At 51.4% G+C, this 18,316-nt stretch overlaps 1 protein-coding gene across 1 annotated transcript in view; it reads left to right on the forward strand.

The window, feature by feature from the left end:
• Positions 1–17,921, forward strand: part of CUL4A (cullin 4A) — a 33,079-nt gene extending 15,158 nt beyond the window's left edge. The window contains exons 8-18 of the mRNA XM_012662823.1: positions 511–629; positions 2,216–2,408; positions 4,287–4,391; positions 4,622–4,732; positions 4,890–4,975; positions 5,311–5,418; positions 10,010–10,123; positions 11,482–11,587; positions 11,719–11,891; positions 15,094–15,246; positions 16,323–17,921. Of these exons, the coding sequence (XP_012518277.1) occupies positions 511–629; positions 2,216–2,408; positions 4,287–4,391; positions 4,622–4,732; positions 4,890–4,975; positions 5,311–5,418; positions 10,010–10,123; positions 11,482–11,587; positions 11,719–11,891; positions 15,094–15,246; positions 16,323–16,418 (1,364 nt within the window). The 3' untranslated portion in view covers positions 16,419–17,921. The remainder of the gene's footprint in view (positions 1–510; positions 630–2,215; positions 2,409–4,286; positions 4,392–4,621; positions 4,733–4,889; positions 4,976–5,310; positions 5,419–10,009; positions 10,124–11,481; positions 11,588–11,718; positions 11,892–15,093; positions 15,247–16,322) is intronic.
• The last annotated feature ends 395 nt before the right edge of the window (positions 17,922–18,316 follow it).

Raw genomic sequence — 18,316 nt, forward strand, 5'->3', positions numbered from 1 at the left:
TATCCTTTTAGAAAATCTTGGTGAAATTTAAATATCTAAAACACTAAATACTTTTTAAAACGCTGTGTTAAACACTTCAAAATATCTGATCAATGTTTTTTCTCACAGCTTACTATACATGCGAGTAAAGTTAACCAGCTAAAAATTAGGTTTGATTGTTTATCCTCTAACAAATGACTTTCTGACTGAGGGACTGAATCAGAAATAACTTGGAACCTGCGGGTTCAATAGCTGGCGTAAACACTTTCTGACCACTGCTGCTTTAGTGAAATGAGGGCTTTCGTGGCGTGCGGAAATAAACAGCCCGCCCAGAAAGAGGAGACTCGCCTGCCAGGATCTGTCTCAGATGTTTAACTGCATCGGCTTGCCTCGTAGAAACACACGAGGTGATAAGCATACCCCTGCCTTTCTAACTTAGACGTTAGCTCTTTGTGGCGTGTGCCGTACTCTGGTTTCGCTGTGACGCAGACTTGCTGCCGCGACGCGCTAACGCTCACTGCTCCGTCTCAGGGCTCGACCACCTGCTTGACGAGAACAGAGTGCCGGACCTCACGCAGATGTACCAGCTGTTCAGCCGCGTCAAGGGTGGGCAGCAGGCGCTGCTGCGGCACTGGAGCGAGCACATCAAGGTACCGAGTCCGCGCGCCCTCCTGGGCCCTCGCTCGCCCGCACGCGCCTTGGCTGTCGGAGGCACCTTTGTGCCTTCGTCGCCGGTGACGGGGTGGACGGCGGTCTTCCATTTTCTTCCAGCCCACTCGTGTACGTGCTTTTTAAGCTAAGTCGGTTTTTTTAAGCTAGCGCCAACAGTGATGAACCCACCCAGGTGGACACGCGTGTCTTGGAGGACAGCCGTTCACATAGACGCCGGCTGAGCTCTCCAGTCACGGCTCCCGCGAGGCAGCCGTTCGTGTGCCCGCGTGCCCACCCGGAGAGAGGAGCCCGCGCATGGTGCCACTTCTCTGCCCCGCAGTCCAAGTTTGGGGTTTCTGTCCACCTCAGACAATCTGTGCGGGATTATATCGGATCTTTCTCTTTTTTTTTTTTTTAAAGCAGAGACGAAGTCTCACTGTGTTGTGCTCAGGCCGGTCTCAAATTCCTGGCCTCAAACCATCCTCTCATCTCAGCCTTTCAAAGTGCTGGAGTTACAGGCGTGAGCCACCGTGACCAGCCCAGGTGTTTTTAAAAAAGGAGTCACAGCATAAGAAAAAAAAGACTTCAAGTAAATAGAAATTTGCATAAATCGTTTCAGTTCATGCTTTGATGAGCAAAATCATTTCAAATGGTAAATTAGAATTTTTTAAAAAATTTATTTGTAGAGATAGGGTCTCCCTGTGTTGCTCAGGCTGGTTTGAACACCTGGCCTCAAGCGATCCTCCTGTCTCAGCCTCCCAAAGAGGCTGGGATTACAGGCATGAGCCACTGTGCTGGCCATAAATTAGGATTCATTACTTAAGCTCATACTTTCCTGTTTCTAAAACGTTGTTTCTGTGTCCTGACCTGCCCAGTTAAGCCCGTTGTGCAGTGGCTTCCTGAGTGTCACCTTCAGCTCTCAGGTGTCCTGCCCCACAGAATCCTCAGTGCTGTGCGGTTCCTCACGGAAGACCGGGGGCTCTCAGCCCAGGGCTCACTTGGCGACATCTGGACACGTTTTTGGTTGTCGCCCAGATGTTTAATAATGTCCAACGTAGCATGTTTTAATTAAAGAAACAACCTAAAAACTGGGCCTATTCATGGTTAGAAGTGGTGGAGAAAGAAAACCACAGTCAGGAAGCTCAGATTGGTGTATCGAGTTGACAGGAATTAACTTCTGTTTGAGGAACTTAGAAGTATTAATAAAAGTTCTTTAAAAAGCACTGGCAGGCCAGGCATAGTGGCTCACGCCTGCAATCCCAACACTTTGGGAGGCTGAGGTGGGAGGATTGTTTGAGGTCAGGAGTTTGAGACCAGCCTGAGCAAGAGCGAGACCCCATCTCTGCAGAAAATAGAAAAATTAGCCAGGTGTGGTGGCCTGCACCTGTAGTCCCAGCTACTCGGGAGGCCGAGGCACGAGGATCCCTTGAGCCCAGGGGCTTGAGGCTGCTGTGGGCTGTGATGACACCACCGCCCTCCAGCCTGGGTGACAGAGCAAGACCCTGTCTGGAAAGAAAACAACAAAAAATACCGTTTGATGTTTTTATAAACCGATGACGGACTTGGTACTGATTGGCTTTTGCAGACTTTTGGGACGACGATTGTCATCAACCCTGAGAAGGATAAAGACATGGTCCAGGACCTGCTGGCCTTCAAGGACAAGGTGGACCACGTGGTAGAGGTGTGCTTCCAGAGGAATGAGCGCTTCGTCAACCTGATGAAGGAGTCCTTCGAGACCTTCATCAACAAGAGGCCCAACAAGCCCGCGGAGCTCATCGGTAGGAAGGCGCATTTGCAGACCTTCTTCTCGTGTGGGAGAATAAGGCAGAGCTCCCACGGTGTTCAGGCTGCTCGGGGAGAGGGTGGGGAAGGATTTATCAAGCCATGTTGGGACACGTTTTTTTGAAAAACCTGCACATTTGCATGCTCGGACATGCACGCGTGGTGTTTCCGTGAAGGAGGATGCGTCAGGAATTTGGTACAGAAATGCAGCTTGACTTCACAGAGGAAGGAAGGGATGAGGAAGGTTTGTTTCCGTTTGTGTTTCCTGAACTGGCAGCCCTAACGCTCTCTTGGGAAGATCAACCTTAATCCTCCAACTTGATTACAAACAAGTGATTTCTGCTCAGAAATTGGACTGAGAAGGTTTGTTGTGTGAGAATGCCCCATGTTGCGGGGAAGACTTTATCGATCTCTGGGAATATTTAACATGACATATTCCCTAATCACCATCTTCACATCTGCAATCCATGTTAAAATAGGATGAAATTAGGTGACATCTCAAATGATAGCCTATTTCAAAATTAGGCTTTTTTTAATTGTACCAATTTATACAATTATTTTGTGATAAGATCTAAATAGATTTCAGAATTCATAGGCTTTCACTAGTCAATAAAAGCTTTTTGTAGTTGTTTTTTTTTTTTTTTTGACAGAGTCTCAGAGTCTCACTCTGTTGCCCGGGCTAGAGTGCCGTGGCGTCAGCCTAGCTCACAGCAACCTCAAACTCCTGGGCTCAAGTGATCCTCCTGCCTCAGCCTCCCGGGTAGCTGGGACTACAGGCATGCGCCACCATGCCCGGCTAATTTTTTCTATTTTTAGTAGAGACGAGGTCTCACTCTTGCTCATGCTGGTCTCAAACTCCTGAGCTCAAGCGATCCTCCCACTTTGGCCTCCCAGAGTGCTAGGATTACAGGTGTGAGCCACCATGCCTAGCCAAAAGTTTTTTTTAATTTACAAGAGGAAAGGGGTGAAGAGAAATGTAATATAACAGTGCAAAATTGAGTGTATGTTAATTATTGTTGAAGACGTGACAGAACATGGTGTTCATTATACAACTGTCTGCTTTTCTGTATGTTCAGAATATTCCACAATAAAAAGTTAAAAAGGGCCGGGCGTGGTTTCTCATGCCTGTAATCCTGGCACTCCAGGAGGCCGAGGCGGGAGGATCACTTGAGCCCGGAGTTTGAGTTTACAGTGAGCTGCGATGACACCATTGCACTCTAGCCTGGGGGACGGAGTAGACTCTGTCTCAAAAAAAAAAAAAGTTAATAAAAGCAACAGCAAAGGAAATTCATAGGGCAATTTAATTTGGCTTTCATACTACTTTATTGATTGTGGTTTCTCTAACGAAGACAGGTGTTAAGCTTTTGGGAGTTCGGGCTTCTGGAAGTCTGGGGTCTGTCACAATGTGGAGACCTTTGTCCCCCATTCCCAAGCCATCCTATGGTCGGCTTGTGCACCCTCAGAAACAAGCAGCCCTGCACAGAAGAGCTCTCATCCCTGCCCCGTCACCTTGGATTAACCACTTGGAGCCCTGAGAAAAGTTCTTTCTCTTTGAGAACGTCCCTTCTGAGTTTATTATACCACATCTTAAAATTCTGTTGTCCGGGGCAATAACATGTCATGGAACCTAAGCATGTAGTCACGGGAACCAATTTTATTCTTAAATTTAGAGATTTAGAGATTAGAAGAGATATTTAAGCTTGCTTTTAAAATCCAGTCCTTGGCTTTGTTAACATTTTTGGTAGTACTTATTTTCGCATGATTTGAGAGCATTGTCATTTTGGAAAGGTTCAGAGTGTCGCTGTCCAGCTATTGCTCATAGAAACTGAAGATGTGCTTCCCCCAACCTAGACGATGCTTGTTTGCTCCCACAGCAAAGCACGTGGATTCCAAGTTACGTGCGGGCAACAAAGAGGCCACCGACGAGGAGCTGGAGAGGACCCTGGACAAGATCATGATACTGTTCAGGTTCATCCACGGTGAGGAGCGCGGGGTTCTCCGTCGGGGAAGCGCTTGGAAGGTGCTGCATGACCAGGAGGTCCACGGGGGGCCCTGTCTTTTGATGGGGAAATGTAACACTAGACTGTGAGTGTCAGTAGCGCTGGTTTGCATTCGAAGGAACACTTCGGAGGGTCTCAGCAGTTGAAGTCTAACGTTCACCTGCCAACTTGTCTAAGGTATAACATTATTCTCACCTGGTTTTAAATAGGTAAAGATGTCTTTGAAGCATTTTATAAAAAAGATTTGGCAAAAAGACTCCTTGTTGGAAAAAGTGCCTCAGTCGACGCTGAAAAGTCCATGTTGTCGAAGCTCAAGCACGGTAAGCGTGGGGTGGGCCCTCCGTAGCCCGGGCGGGTCTGCTCTCACCCGCCCTCGCCGCGTCGTGTGGCAGAGCGCAGTGGCCCTCACCAGCAAGCTGGAAGGTGCCCCGTAGCCCGGGCGGGTCTGCTCTCACCTGCCCCTTTGCTGTGTTGCAGAGTGCGGCGCGGCCTTCACCAGCAAGCTGGAAGGCATGTTCAAGGACATGGAGCTCTCCAAGGACATCATGGTTCAATTCAAGCAGGTGCGTTGTTTTTGCAGGTAAAACAGCTTCTGAAAAGCACCTCACTCTAAACTATGTAAGAAACGATTGCACTATTAATGCTTCCCAAAGAAACCGAAATGGAAATGGAGAAGAATTCAAGCGGGCCTGATGGTGCATCAGGGTGGTGGCATACCGGAAGGGAAAATACCCGATTACGTTGGGACACACTCGGCTTTGGCGTCACGTGTTCCAGGGACTGAAATAAATACACAGACGAGGCTTTATTTTGACAGTTACACCATTTACTTTCATGGATTAATTACTTTCGATGATTTTCTAGAATACTCTTTTATCTCGGATTCATTTGTTTTTAGCATGTGCAGAATCAGAGTGACCCAGCCCCGATCGACCTCACCGTGAACATCCTCACCATGGGGTACTGGCCGACGTACACGCCCATGGACGTGCACCTGACTCCGGAGGTGAGTGCTGCGCCCGCAGCGCGTGCGGACATGGTGCCCTCCAGACGTGTTTGGTGGGAAGCTGTTCACGTCGCCACTTGCTCAGAAGTCAGTGTTCTCGCGGTCCCTGGAAGGCAGCGCTGGAAAGTGACTGCCTTTGTCACCATCTGCAGCTCCTTCCGACGCGGCCCGCGTGTGTCCGCTGGCCAGCCCCTTGTTCTGAGGGGCCCTGCTTGCTGGGTCTTGCCATTGCGGGCGATGCTGACGTCCTGGGGCCGGTGTTATTTAGGGTCCTACGTGTGAGCCACGGCTTCAGGTGCCACGGGGGATCTGCAGATAGAAGTCGACGCTCAGCGAAGGTGACCTCCAGCGGGGAAGGGCACTCCCACCATTACCTTTAATCCCAGGCAAAGTGGAAAGGGCTGATTCCAGTGTGGAATCAGGGAAGACTTCCTGGAGAAGGCCGTGCTTGGTCTGATCTTAATCACAGATGAGTGGTTCTTTCCGCCATAGAGAAGGGGCATCCAGCTGTTGGGGCGGAAAGGTGTGAGACCGTCCCTCACCCATCGTGAGGGTGACACTGACACGCCTGTAACAAGATGAGCAAGAGAAGAGCGTGACACGTATATTTAACAAAGTTTCACGACGTAGGAGCCTTCAGAAATGAAGACCCAGAGACCCAAGGAAAACGTCCACTTGTGGGCTTAGATGTGATGGTGAGGGGACAGCCATGTAGAACTGTGATTGGACAAAAGGGACTGACCTGATGAAGCAGACTGAGGGGGTCCTGTGGGGCCCGTCCGCTCAGAGTCTTGGCCTGGCCGTGGCCTGCCTTCCTCCCAGGCACGGGCAGGACCCGCCAGAACCAGGGTTTTGTGACCTGCTGGTAGGTCGAGAACTTCATGGCCAGCTCCTACGCGGGACGGCGGGGAAGGCTGGAGGCGTGTTTCCAGGGCGCTGCGGGGACGACTTGCTTTGGGCAGAGGGTTCTGGTGTCTATGACCCACTTCAGTGGGGAAAGGGGTGGGCGACAGGAGGGCAGGGCGAGGTCGGAGACTTTGCCTCTGCAGCCTCCCGGCCTCCTTGGTTCCAAGCGCTCGGCGTGCCAAGCACCGTGCTTGGGGTGTCGCCTCTGAGCCCCGGCAGGAAGGGCACAGGCCCAGGGCAGGAATGGCAGAGATCTCTTCCTGGTCGGCTGCCTTTGTAATCTTCTTCTCCCTTTGCTCCGCCTGCGCCCTAAGTGCTCGTGGTCTCCAGAATTCGCTCTCGCCTCTCCCGTCCCTCAGGCCGCTGCAGCCCTACCCCCGGGACGCGCACGGCCCGCTCTGTCCCACGGGGACTGCGCCAGCCCCAGGACAGGCTCTGCCCCCCACCCGCACCCGTGCATGCTCCAGCGCTCGTGGGTCCTGCGCTCGGTTCTCTCAGGCCTTCCTATCCAGAAACCTCCGTCGCTGCCTCTGCCCCTTCTGTCTGCCGGGGCGCGCCAGTTCTTTAACTGCTCACTTGGCAACAACTCAGACTTACAGGACATGCGAAGGACAGTTCAGAGAACGCTCAGACACCCTCACTGCGTGTTCGCGTCGGCCGCGCCGGGTCGTTCCCTCTTGGTTGTCTCCAGCGTGTCCTGCGTCGCGTGTTTTCTGGGACCTGATCCAGCCCGGGATCCGCCTGCGGGCCGTCCGCGTGGCCTCCGTGTGATCAGCTCGGGGTGTGCAGGTCCGGCCGGAAGGCCCCTGCCCAGCACCTGGGGACGCCGGACGTGGCCACTGGGCCAAGGTGCTGGCTGGTTTCTCTTTTCGTGATGAGTAGCACTTTGTGGAGAGAGATTTCAGACCACGCGAGCAGCTCAGTCCGCGTCCAGACGCCACCTGCGTGGTGCCTCCTGCCTGGGTCGCCTGTACCCTGATGAATGGGGACTTCCCGGCACCGCCCTTCTGTATCTCCGCGTCAGCACTGGACTCCGGGAGGAGCCTTTCCTTGCACTGTTTGTCACGTGCTTATTTCTCTGTCAGCACAGACTTGTGGCTCCTGTTTCATTGGCCTGCTGTGCTTAGAGGGCCCCAGGTTTGGCAGGAGCACCTCTCACTGGCTCCTTTGTCCTGTTGTCATGCCCACGCCTTCCTTTTTAGTACTTTCTTGTTTTCTAGCAAAAGGTATTTGAGGCTCACCATGCTATACAGCGTTAACTGTGGTAAAATGCGCCCTGACGCGCAGTCCGCCTCGTTCACGTGTGTGGTTCGCAGGCGTTAAGTACGTTCCTCCCTCCATGTCTGCTGGGATTTGGTCCAGGACCCCCGAGGACACCGAGACCCAGGATGCTCGAGTCCCTGGTGTGAGGGAGCAGGTTTGCACGTAACCTGCACCTCCTCCTGCGAATGGTTGTCACGCTGTATTGTCCCGGGAGTGACGACAAGGAAGAAAGGCCGTAGGTGTTCGGTGCAGATGCAGACGTCCTTTTCTTCCCTCTTGAACGTGAGTCCGTGGGTGTGGAGCCCACGGACGTGGGGCCGGCGGTGCATTCACCCCAGTCTCAGTCCGGAGTTTTCCCATCACCCGTCAAGCAGCCTCTGCCCAGCCCCCGCAGCCCTCTGTGTCTGGATCTGCCCGCGCCGGTTCCACAGAGACGAAACCGCGCCGCGTGTGAACTCCGCGTCCGCTGCCTCACTGGGCGTGCCGCTGCCGAGGTTTGCCCGGCGGAGCGCACGTGGGGCCTCTGGTCCCTTCTGGCCGAAGGGTGCTGCGCTATGAGGAGGGGCCACATCCAGCCCCCGAACGGTGGGCGTCTGGGTGGTTCTGCCTCCGGCTGTGGGGAAGGGCGCAGGTCTGTGGACTCCGGCGGGCGTGTGCCGGGGAGCGCAGCTGCGGGCTCACGTTCAGCTCGCGGAGCAGCTGCCAGGCCCCTCCGCGCAGCCGCGCCGCTGCCGCGCCGCTGCCGCCTGGTCCGGGCTCCAGCTTCACCCGGGCTCACTGCCCCTCTGATTCCGGCTGTGCCCGTGTGTGAGGTGGGGTCCCATTGTGGTTGGACTTGCATTTCCCTGGTGCCTAACGATGGTGTCTTTTCAGGTGCTTGTTGGCCATTTGTGTATCTTCTTTGTAGAAATGTTTAGTCAGGTCCTTTGCCGGTTATTTTTCCTTCCCTCCTTACTCCCTTCCTCCTTTTCTTCCCTTTTCTTTTTCCTTTTCTTTCCTTTTTTGTTTCGGCAGAGTCTCGCTCTGTCGCCCCAGGGAGAGTGCAGTGGCGTGATCACAGCTCACTGCAGCCTCCTGCCTCAGCCTCCCCAGTACCTGGAACTACAGGCACCACCACGCCCAGCTATGTCTTCTAATTTTAGTAGAGACAGGGTCTCGCTCTTGCTCAGGCTGGTCTCGGACTCCTGACCTCAAGTGTTCCTCCCGCCTCGGCCTCCCAGAGTGCTGGGATCACAGGTGACAGCCACCATGCCTGGAGCCTTTGCCGGTTTTTTAATTGGGTTGTTTGTCTTTTTGTTGTTGAGTTGTAAGGGTTCTTTATATATTCTGAATACTAGACCCTTATCAGATGCATGTTTCACAAGTATTTTCTCCCATTCTGTGGGTTGTTTCTTTACTTTCTTGATAGTATCCTTTCCACAGAAGTTTCTAACCTTGATGAAATCAGATTTGTCTGCTTTTACTTTTGTTGCTTGTACTTTTAGTGCCGTATCTAAGAAACTATCGCCAAAGCCATGGTCATGAAAAATGTACCCGTGTCTCCTTCCCAGTTTCATGGATTCAGCTCTTACGTTTGTCTTTGATCCATTTTGAGCCTGAATTGTGGCGAGCGAGCGAGTTCCCAAATGTCAGCTGTCAGGGGCATTATTACATTATCACCGTTGTTGATCCCAGTGCTAGGAATTACCCCAGGGAAATAATTTCTAGAAGAGGTATGCTTTAAATAAGTGTTTACCACATTATTGACTTTTATTTTTTAGGCGTGATAATGGCATAGTAGATGTATTTCTCATAATTTAGAAATATATGTGGAAATACCTAAAAATGAAATAACGTCACGCCTGGGATCTGATGCTGTTGAAGGTGGTGGTGGGTCTGTCCATCGTGTGTCGTGTTTGGCCTCACGGAGAGGTGACTCTCGAGCTGAGTGTCGAAGCGTGAAGCGCGGCGTGGGGTTGACAGCACAGAGACGGCGGGGCCGCTGGGTCTGGAGAACGCCGGCGCCTGCTCCCTCCGCACCTGCCGGTGCCGCGGCCGCGCACAGGGCAGCGGAGCCGGAGCTGGGACTGCCGTCAGCCAGGAGCGCCGAGCAGGCGGGACTCGCGGGGTGTGGGGTCCAGGGGGAGGCACGTGTGTGGAGGTCTGGGGGCGGGAGGGTGTGGACGGCGGGATGGCGGGCCGGCCGGGGCCAGTGCGATCACAGGTCGGAACTTCACTCTTGTCCCGAGATCTCTGAGGCCGTCCAGAGACGCAGGGAGAGGTGTAGGAGAGAGTGCGGTGCAGGGCGGCAGAGCCCCGGGAGCAGCAGCGCGGGGCGGCTGGGAGGTGAGAGAGACGGGGCGGCGCGCTGCGAGGGAGCAGCACGTGGCGGCGACAGGGTGACGGCAAAGTAATTAAACGTGTTGTTTCCTGTGCTCGACAGATGGTTAAACTTCAGGAAGTATTTAAGACGTTCTATCTCGGAAAGCACAGCGGCCGGAAGCTCCAGTGGCAGACTACTCTGGGGCATGCTGTGTTAAAAGCGGAGTTTAAGGAAGTAAGATCTTTGTCTGTGTCGTTTCTCTTTTATTTTTTGTAAGTGTGTGAACAGAGTTTTTCCAGTTGACACTGAACTTTGGTGGTAAAGAAAGGCAAAGATGTTTCAATATCGTTCAGCGCTAGCTTTTCCAGGTCAGTAAAATTAATAACAGTTAAAGGATTAATAGTCCAATCAAAAAAACCAGTAAGAAATCAATCAGCAGAAAGCCATTCTGCTCCCTGCTAAGCAAAGGGCCACACGTAAGACACACCGAGGGCCCACTTTCCACTGAGAACTTGACAGAAGCTGAAGACAAAAGCAAATGCAGCCCTGGGCGCCACAGGGGAGAGGGCGGCGCGGGAGACCCCCAAAGCCACGTGCCTTGTTCAACCCTAGGACCGCATCTTGAGCCGTTTTCACAGATTAATGAATGCGAATACTCGCTGCGGTGCTTTCGCCGAGATCACGGAAGGGGAGAGCGTGCGGCGCAGTGGCGGCTGAAAGGTCACGAGCAGCACGCAGCGGAGTCCCTTCCTGCTCGCGTTGCTGTTCGGTGTCGCACATAAAATTTAATTACGTGCATTAAGCGAAAGAATTGTAAAATTTCCATTCTGCGTAGCCATGGTAATACGCTTACCTGTACACTGTCGTGTAAATCAAACACATACTTGATGTGTGTCACATACAGGATCAGATGCGTACAACTACACAAGCGCTTCTCGGGGACTGGGAAGGGTAATCCCGCTACCCCCAGCTCTGCCCGCGCTGCCCCTTCCTGCCCTTTGGTGAGAACTGGGATCCGTGGCGTCTCACGGCCTCCGATCACAGCTCTCTGCAGACCTGGGGGCTGGTTCTGCCTTGGGCCGGGCCGGCCTGGCAAGGCCTGGCACAGCTGCTCCCCCGCCCGCTCCTGTATGCGAGCGGTGAGCTCCTTCACGGTGCGCGTGGCACGTCCCTGGGTGTCCGAGGCCAGACTCGCACTCGTCCTGCACGCGGCGGGCCCCGGGCGACGGAGTCAGCGGTGATCTGTGCTCGCTTTTCGTGCACTTTCCACGGGGGTGGCAGAAAGTAGAACGTAAAGGAGCCGTCAGACGTGAACCAGCAAGCGTCTGGCTTCAGAGAAGGGAAATGCCCTTGTTCAACAGAATGTAGTAAAGAATGTTTTTACTACTCCAAAAAATATTTCAAGAGAAGAATTTTTAAGTACAGTAAGTAATAATCATCTTACTCTTTATAACCGGTAACTTCTTACGTTGGTAGCTCTCAGTCATTGCTTAGTCCCCTCACAGAAAGTTTACGAGCAAAAAGAGGCCTCTTTTGATTTTTCCACGACTGCGCAAGCACGGCTTCCTGAGGCCGAGTGCGTCTCCTTGCAGGGGAAGAAGGAGCTGCAGGTGTCCCTCTTCCAGACGCTGGTGCTCCTCATGTTCAACGAGGGGGACGAGTTCAGCCTCGAGGAAATCAGACTGGCCACCGGCATAGGTACGGAGCTGGGCGCCGTGGCGGCTGCGCTGTTGGGAGGGCGTTTGCTGAGAGCGGGCAGGCGGGCCGCGGCCTCCGCACTGTGCCGGCCTCTCGCTGACGCCAGCCCCGCCCGCTTGCTTCCCACCCAGAGGACAGCGAGCTGCGGAGAACGCTGCAGTCCCTGGCCTGCGGCAAAGCGCGAGTGCTGACCAAGAGCCCCAAGGGCAAGGAGGTGGAAGATGGAGACAAGTTCCTCTTTAATGGAGACTTCAAGCACAAGCTGTTCAGAATAAAGATCAACCAGATTCAGATGAAGGAAACCGTACGTACAAACTTCCTTTTACTAACGGGACGTTCACCATGGAATCATTACCCTTTATTGTATTGTTTTTTGCCGTCAGAGGCCTGAGGCGTGTTTCTGAAATACCTGGCGTGCACACAGCGTCTCTGAGCGTACCTGTGTTTGCGCAGTGTGCCTGCGTGCGCTCGGTAGGCAGGGAGATCGGAAACCCGCTGACGGCGACTCCTGGTCACAGGAACGCCGTGCTGGGTCAGACCCTCTCACCGAGCTCTGCTGGCCTGGAAAACGCAGAGTTTCCAGAGCCCTGTGGCCGTCCTCGCGCCTGGGACAGCACAGGTCGGCCGCCCTCCGCGTCGGCCTCAGGCAGGGTCCTGGGAGGAGGAGCAGGTCTGCGAGCCCACCAAGCGCAGCGGCGCCCTGCGTGCGGGTGGTGGGCTTGTCCCCTGCTCCCTCCGGCGCAGGTGGTTCCCGTGCGTGCTGTAACTCGCTCCGGGGTTGCTGGGTGGGATGCGCCTTTGTTGGCGTGGCTGCTCCTTGCCAAGCAAAGCGCGATGTCACCAGGGGATGTCACCTCACGTCCCGCCTGCCCCCACCGCCGCCTGCTCTCCTGACAGGCGGGGCAGCTTGCTGGATTTTTATGGAATTTCTCTGATTCCTTTGAGCATCTTTCTGCCACTCAGTGGCTTATACAAAATGTGTGATCTTTCTAATCCTCAGCTTCTCGTGTCTTGTAATAACATACACCTGACACGACCTCAAGTCGTGAGAACTAAGGGAGTAGAGCTCACAAAGCTCTTAGCCAAGTACCTCTGACCACTCTGTGAGTGTCGATGTTTCTCTGAAATTTTCATGGTTAGTTGGTATTTTTCTCTTTTGTTACCTGCTTGTTCAAGTCAAATACGTTTATTATGATGTTCTTTCTCTTAGTGATTAGTAGGTGTTCTTTATATATCAAGGAGACTAAACCTTTGTCATTTTTGACAGATAATTTTGTTATTTTGAGTGGGCTTTTTTCCACGTGAGAGTTTTTAAGTTCTGAAATACAGTCACCTTTTACTTTATGGTTTCTGACCTAGGCGTCATGCCTAAGAAAGCACTTCGTTAAACCCCAAATTTTAAAAATATTCACCTATGTTATTTTTCAAGTAGTTTTTACATGTAAATCCTTGTTTGAGTGATGTAGAAATTATTTCAGTATCAGAAAGCAGTCTAAACCCCCCATTCCAAAACCAAATTGAAAATACCATCCTTGGACAGCTTACTTGGCTTCTTGCCTTTGTTATATATCGGATTCATGTATTATGGGTCATTTTCTCAATTCTGTTGATCTGTTTCGTAGTCGGCCCCTGTTCTTTTAATCAGTGCGCCTATTCCTATAGCTTTATCCTCCCGGTGGACTTCAGAATAATTTATCATGCTCTTACATCCCCAAATAAGAACACTGACATTTTTAATGCAGACTGCATTAGATTAATTTGCATAGTTTTCACTGTTACCATATTAAATCTTCTGATTCATACATACGTGTGTATATAAAATTACACGCAACTCTTCTGTTATCTTCCTCGGAGTTTCCTAGGATGTCTCATTAGATAGTGATCAGTTTTCATTCATTCACTGAGCACCGGCTGTGAGCCAGGTCCCCGAGAAGCACTGAGGACTCAGCTGAGAACAGTAAAGGGTGAGTCCTGGCTCCGGGAACTCGGTCCCCTCCAGCAGACCAGAGGCAGGTGGTCACCGTGGACGGGCTTACCGCTGTGACGGGCCGGGCGGGAGAGCCCGAGCAGACCCCGAAGAACCGACTCCAGCCTTCTCGGGAACCGAAAAGAGGCCTCTGGCTGCAGCTCTGTTGGTGAAAGGGACGGCTGAGCCCGAGAGGCCACGCGGGCCACGGCCAGAGACCGTCAGCCCTGTGGAGCGGGAGGGGCCGCTGCAGCGCGGCCTCCCTGCGAAGGGGATGTTTTCCCTGCGTCTCCGCTGCCTGTCGCCGGAGCGCACGTCCTCGCTGCACACACCTGTGTGCCTTGGCCGCGCCGCGGCTCCCTCGCGGGCTCGCGCTGGCTTCAGTGGTTTCCAGTCGGTCGTCTTGGACGTTCCCGCTCACCTACGGCGACGATCGTCTCGTCGGCTGCTTTCCGGTTGGCCTCGTCGGTCTGCTCTTTCTGCAAAGCCAGAACCTTCAGAGTGGTGCTTTAACAAAGAGCCGTGCGGCTCGGCTTTCCCCTGACCAGCTTTCCCCTGGAACAGGCAGGGAGTGGTGGCCTTTTTTGGGTCACGGATCCCTTTGGAACGACGGTGAAAACTTAGAGCCTCTCCCTCCGGCCACACGTTTTCGTGCCTTCGGTCTCGCCCTCGCCTCACCTGCGCACCCCGCTGGGCTGCTGTCAAGGATACGTTGGTTCAGGCGTGTTCTGTTCTAATAACTGCTCTTTGTCAGGGCCGGGCTCTTCCCTTGGTGTCAGCTCGTTCGCTGGCGTCTGTTTCAAGTCGAGAACCGGTTCCGTTTCATCGTTGCCAGCGTCTGTGGAGAGGATGGCGCGGTCTGACCCGTGCCTGCTGCGACGCTCTCGGTCACATTCACAGACCTGGTGCTGATCAGAGCTGCACGTCTGGAAGACACCCTGGCGGCCTTATGCCTCACTTTGTTCACTGTGCTGCTGTGTTGCCGTCCTTGCTGCTGTTATTTTAGAGACACGGCCACACTCTGTCGCCCAGGCTACAGTGCAGTGGTGTCATCACAGCTCACTGCAGCCTCTGCCTCCCGGGCCCAAACGATACTCCCGCCTCGGCCTCCTGAGTAGCTGGGACTACAGGCACATACCACGCCCAGCTAGTTTTTTCTTTCTGTTTAGAGACAGGGTCTCGCTGCTTTGCCCAGGCTCATCTCAAACTCCTGGCCTCATGCGATCCTCCTGCCTCGGCCTCAAAATGCTGGAGTGATTGCAGGCGTGAACCACTGAGCCTGGCCTGTGCTGCTAGATTTTATCTGTGTCTTATATAGGGTTTTACAGCTTTTTTTATAAGGAAAATGTAACTCGTTGAATTGTTTTTCAAGCTTTGGGTTTGGAGTTTTTCTATTCTTGTTTTAGTAAACAAAACAGGGTTCATCCAAAGTCTGACCTTTCTTTATATCAAAGAAAGTTTCCTGTCAAACTCAACAACATGAAATAATTAATGCTGAAGATACATCTTTGCACTTGACGTTTTTTCTTTTTTTGTACAGGTTGAAGAGCAAGTTAGCACCACCGAGAGAGTGTTTCAGGATAGACAATACCAGATTGACGCTGCTATAGTCAGAATAATGAAGATGAGAAAGACTCTTGGTCATAATCTTCTAGTTTCTGAATTGTATAACCAGCTAAAATTTCCAGTAAAGGTAAATCTAGTATTAACGTAATTCGATTTGCAGTGTTGTGCTAAGCAGTTGACAGAGCGTGTTTGACTCTGTCTTCAGAGTCATGTCGCTGGACCTGCACCATCAGTGACCGTGTGTCCTCGCTGGCGTGTAGAACCCCTGGCCAGCAGCGTGAAAGCTCTTCATTCGGGTGTCCTTTATCTCTGTCGCAGGGATGGCAGAGACCCAGCGCTGCACTTGCTGCGGCCAGCTTTCGTCTCTGCCCTCTGGGGCGACGTGAGCACCTGTGGTGCCGCGCACAGCTCGTGGGACGCTGTTGGGGACGCTGTTCTTTCCTGCCACGGGCCGGGGCACGTGCTGTTTTCCCCTCTGCAAATAAAGAGACTCCACAGTTAAACAGAGACCAGCTGGGAGCTCAGCGAGCAGCTGGCCAGCCCCCTGGTGTGCTTTCGTAGTGGTGGGATCCGGGCCGATCTTGCGAATGTGTGCCTGGCACTGAATAGAATGTCCCGCTGTCTAGAAAAGAGGGGTCCCACACACAGGGACAGCCTTGCCCGTGCGTCCGACACAGGCTCTTTTCTCGCTTGCGGGGACGGCAGAGCGGGAGCAGAGGCGGGAGGCTGTGGGCGCACGGTCAGGCGACTGCTTTCAGCCACGGAGCACTGGGAGTTTGCGGCCACGCTCCGGAGCTGTCCCATCTATTGAACACGTGATGGTAAAACACATCCCTTAGGGAGACGTGCCCTTAGGAAGGATAAAAACGCCCCAGGAAGACATGACCAGATTTCATTTTCAGACAAACAAAAATGGGTCACCGAGTAGGATCAGCCCTGCTCGTGTGCCCGTCACTGACGGGCAGTGACGTGTTCACGTGTTACGAGTTTCGGGTTTCCCGTGCCTTGACCAAGCCGACGTGGAAACACTTTTGATCGAGAGGTAATGTCGACGCTGTCTTTGACGTAGGGAATTTCATTCATTTTATAATCACTTGTATAATTATAGAGTATTTTAATATAAATGTGTCTAGAGTCACCTGTGTTTGTCAATTTAATGCCACTATAATTGAGGGTTTTGTTTGTTTCATTTTCCTTTTTTAGCCTGGAGATTTGAAAAAGAGAATTGAATCTCTTATAGACAGAGACTATATGGAGAGAGACAAAGACAACCCAAACCAGTACCACTATGTGGCCTGACGGGTCGGCGCCCTGGTTCCCTTCCGCGAAGCACTAGAATGTACGTCACGGCGGCGAAGCCCGTCTGTGCGTTTGCGGGACTCTCGCTGCGCCAGCCGTGGACGCTTGTGGACGAGGAAAGGAGAGGAGGCCTGGACCACCCTCCACAGGCTCAAGGACTTCCACACGGCAGACGCATCCTTCCCCTCTAGCTCTTTTAGGCATTTAAATTGTTTCTCTTGCTCTGTGCAGAATAACTTTGAGATTGGACGAGAAGATACTGGTTAAAACAAGTCCTTTATAAGGTCTTGTTCTTGTGACAAACAGCTGAAAGTTTGGTTTGCGTTTGTGTTGATGAATGCACAATGAAAAAGACCCTAAATGCTGCATTATTTCGCTATAAAGAGTACTTAGGTATTCCTGAAGACAAGCTCTCTAGGTTGATGAACATTTAGAATGAAAACAAGAACCCCTCATTGGTGAACGTTAAGAATAAATAGTGTTCAAAACTGGCAAATTGATTATGCAACCTAAGCACTGGCATCTCTGTGTTTTGTGTATTTCCAAAAAGTTTTGAACTTTGGTGACTGATTTTTGGTAAATCAGGTTTCCAAGTGAGACCCCTGATCATGCCAAGAGGACACTGTCCGAGGCATGTGGCGCAGTGAGCCCAGAACACCTGCGCTTCATTTCAGCCGAGTTAGTCGTGAGTTTTCTGTTCGAGGGTTTGGGGGGTTAGTGTGTTTGTTTCCATTCTAAGATTGAGTCTGGCGGTCCCTGTTGTTTGCACTGGGATAACTGCTGTTTGATTTTTTTAAATTGCAGTATTTGTGTGATTGCCGTAATAAAGCTGGGTTTGGCTTTTACAGCCATGTGCAGGGACGGTGCTTGATCTCTGCTGCACCACTGTAAAAAGTTTCATGGAGACACAGTCTTGACGTTGGAAGCAGAGGTTACTTTGTTGAGAGATTAAAAGGATTTTGTTGGCGTACCTGGTTTCATGTTGTGCACACGTGCGTGAGGTTGAACAGCGAGATGACAGCTCCGTGTGATGTTAGTGTGGTAACTATGACAGAGATACTTTTGTGGTAACATTTAAAAGTACTTTATATTTACATAAGCATGTTTCATTTTGATTGAAAAGCTACCAAAGGAATTTTGATCATGGTGTAAAGAGTTCAAAGCAATATTTTCTGGAATATACCAAGTTTATATAATTTGATTTTATGCTAAATTATTAAAAGATCCTCTCTTTTTGAAACATGCATGTTTAAGATAGGACACCTTATGGGTTCCCGTATTAGACCCTCACTCTTTAATTATCAGCGTTTCTATATTTGTGAATTTTCTTTGAGTTCTATGATATGTGGTCTATCAAAGACCAAATAGGTTTCTATTTCTGCTTCTTATATTTTAAGTTGTGTCTAGAGATTGTTAATATTGTAATTTAATGTAGATTTACTTTAAATAAAATTAGTTTAATTGGCCTTAAAATTACATTAATAAAACTTTGTGATATGCAAACTACACAGTCTTCATAGCTCTTGAGCAGCTTCAGTTACTAGTACAGCAGACACAGAAGGCGGGAGCAGGGACACGTCACCCTCAGGTGATCATTCCCCTGGTCACCTCTACCACAAACTGCGAGGCTGAAAATCAGCAAATGGGTGTTTCTTCTTTATGACACTGTATACCTTTTGTTTTACTTGTTTCTATCTGTTCTCTTATTTCTCAGTATCATTTGATGTTTTATTATAGTCAGGTTAATGTGGTAGAACAAATAGTATAGTGGAAATAATCGAAAAAGGAAAGGCCCTTCGATAAGGAAAAAAGCTGTATCTGCACATGTGACCAAAAAAAAGGGCTGTAAAATTGGAAAGAAGGTGAAATTATTTGCAAATTATCGTGATTGTGTACCC

Source organism: Propithecus coquereli, unplaced genomic scaffold (assembly GCF_000956105.1).
Source record: "Propithecus coquereli isolate 6110/MARCELLA unplaced genomic scaffold, Pcoq_1.0 Scaffold782, whole genome shotgun sequence".
Lineage (NCBI taxonomy): Eukaryota > Metazoa > Chordata > Mammalia > Primates > Indriidae > Propithecus > Propithecus coquereli.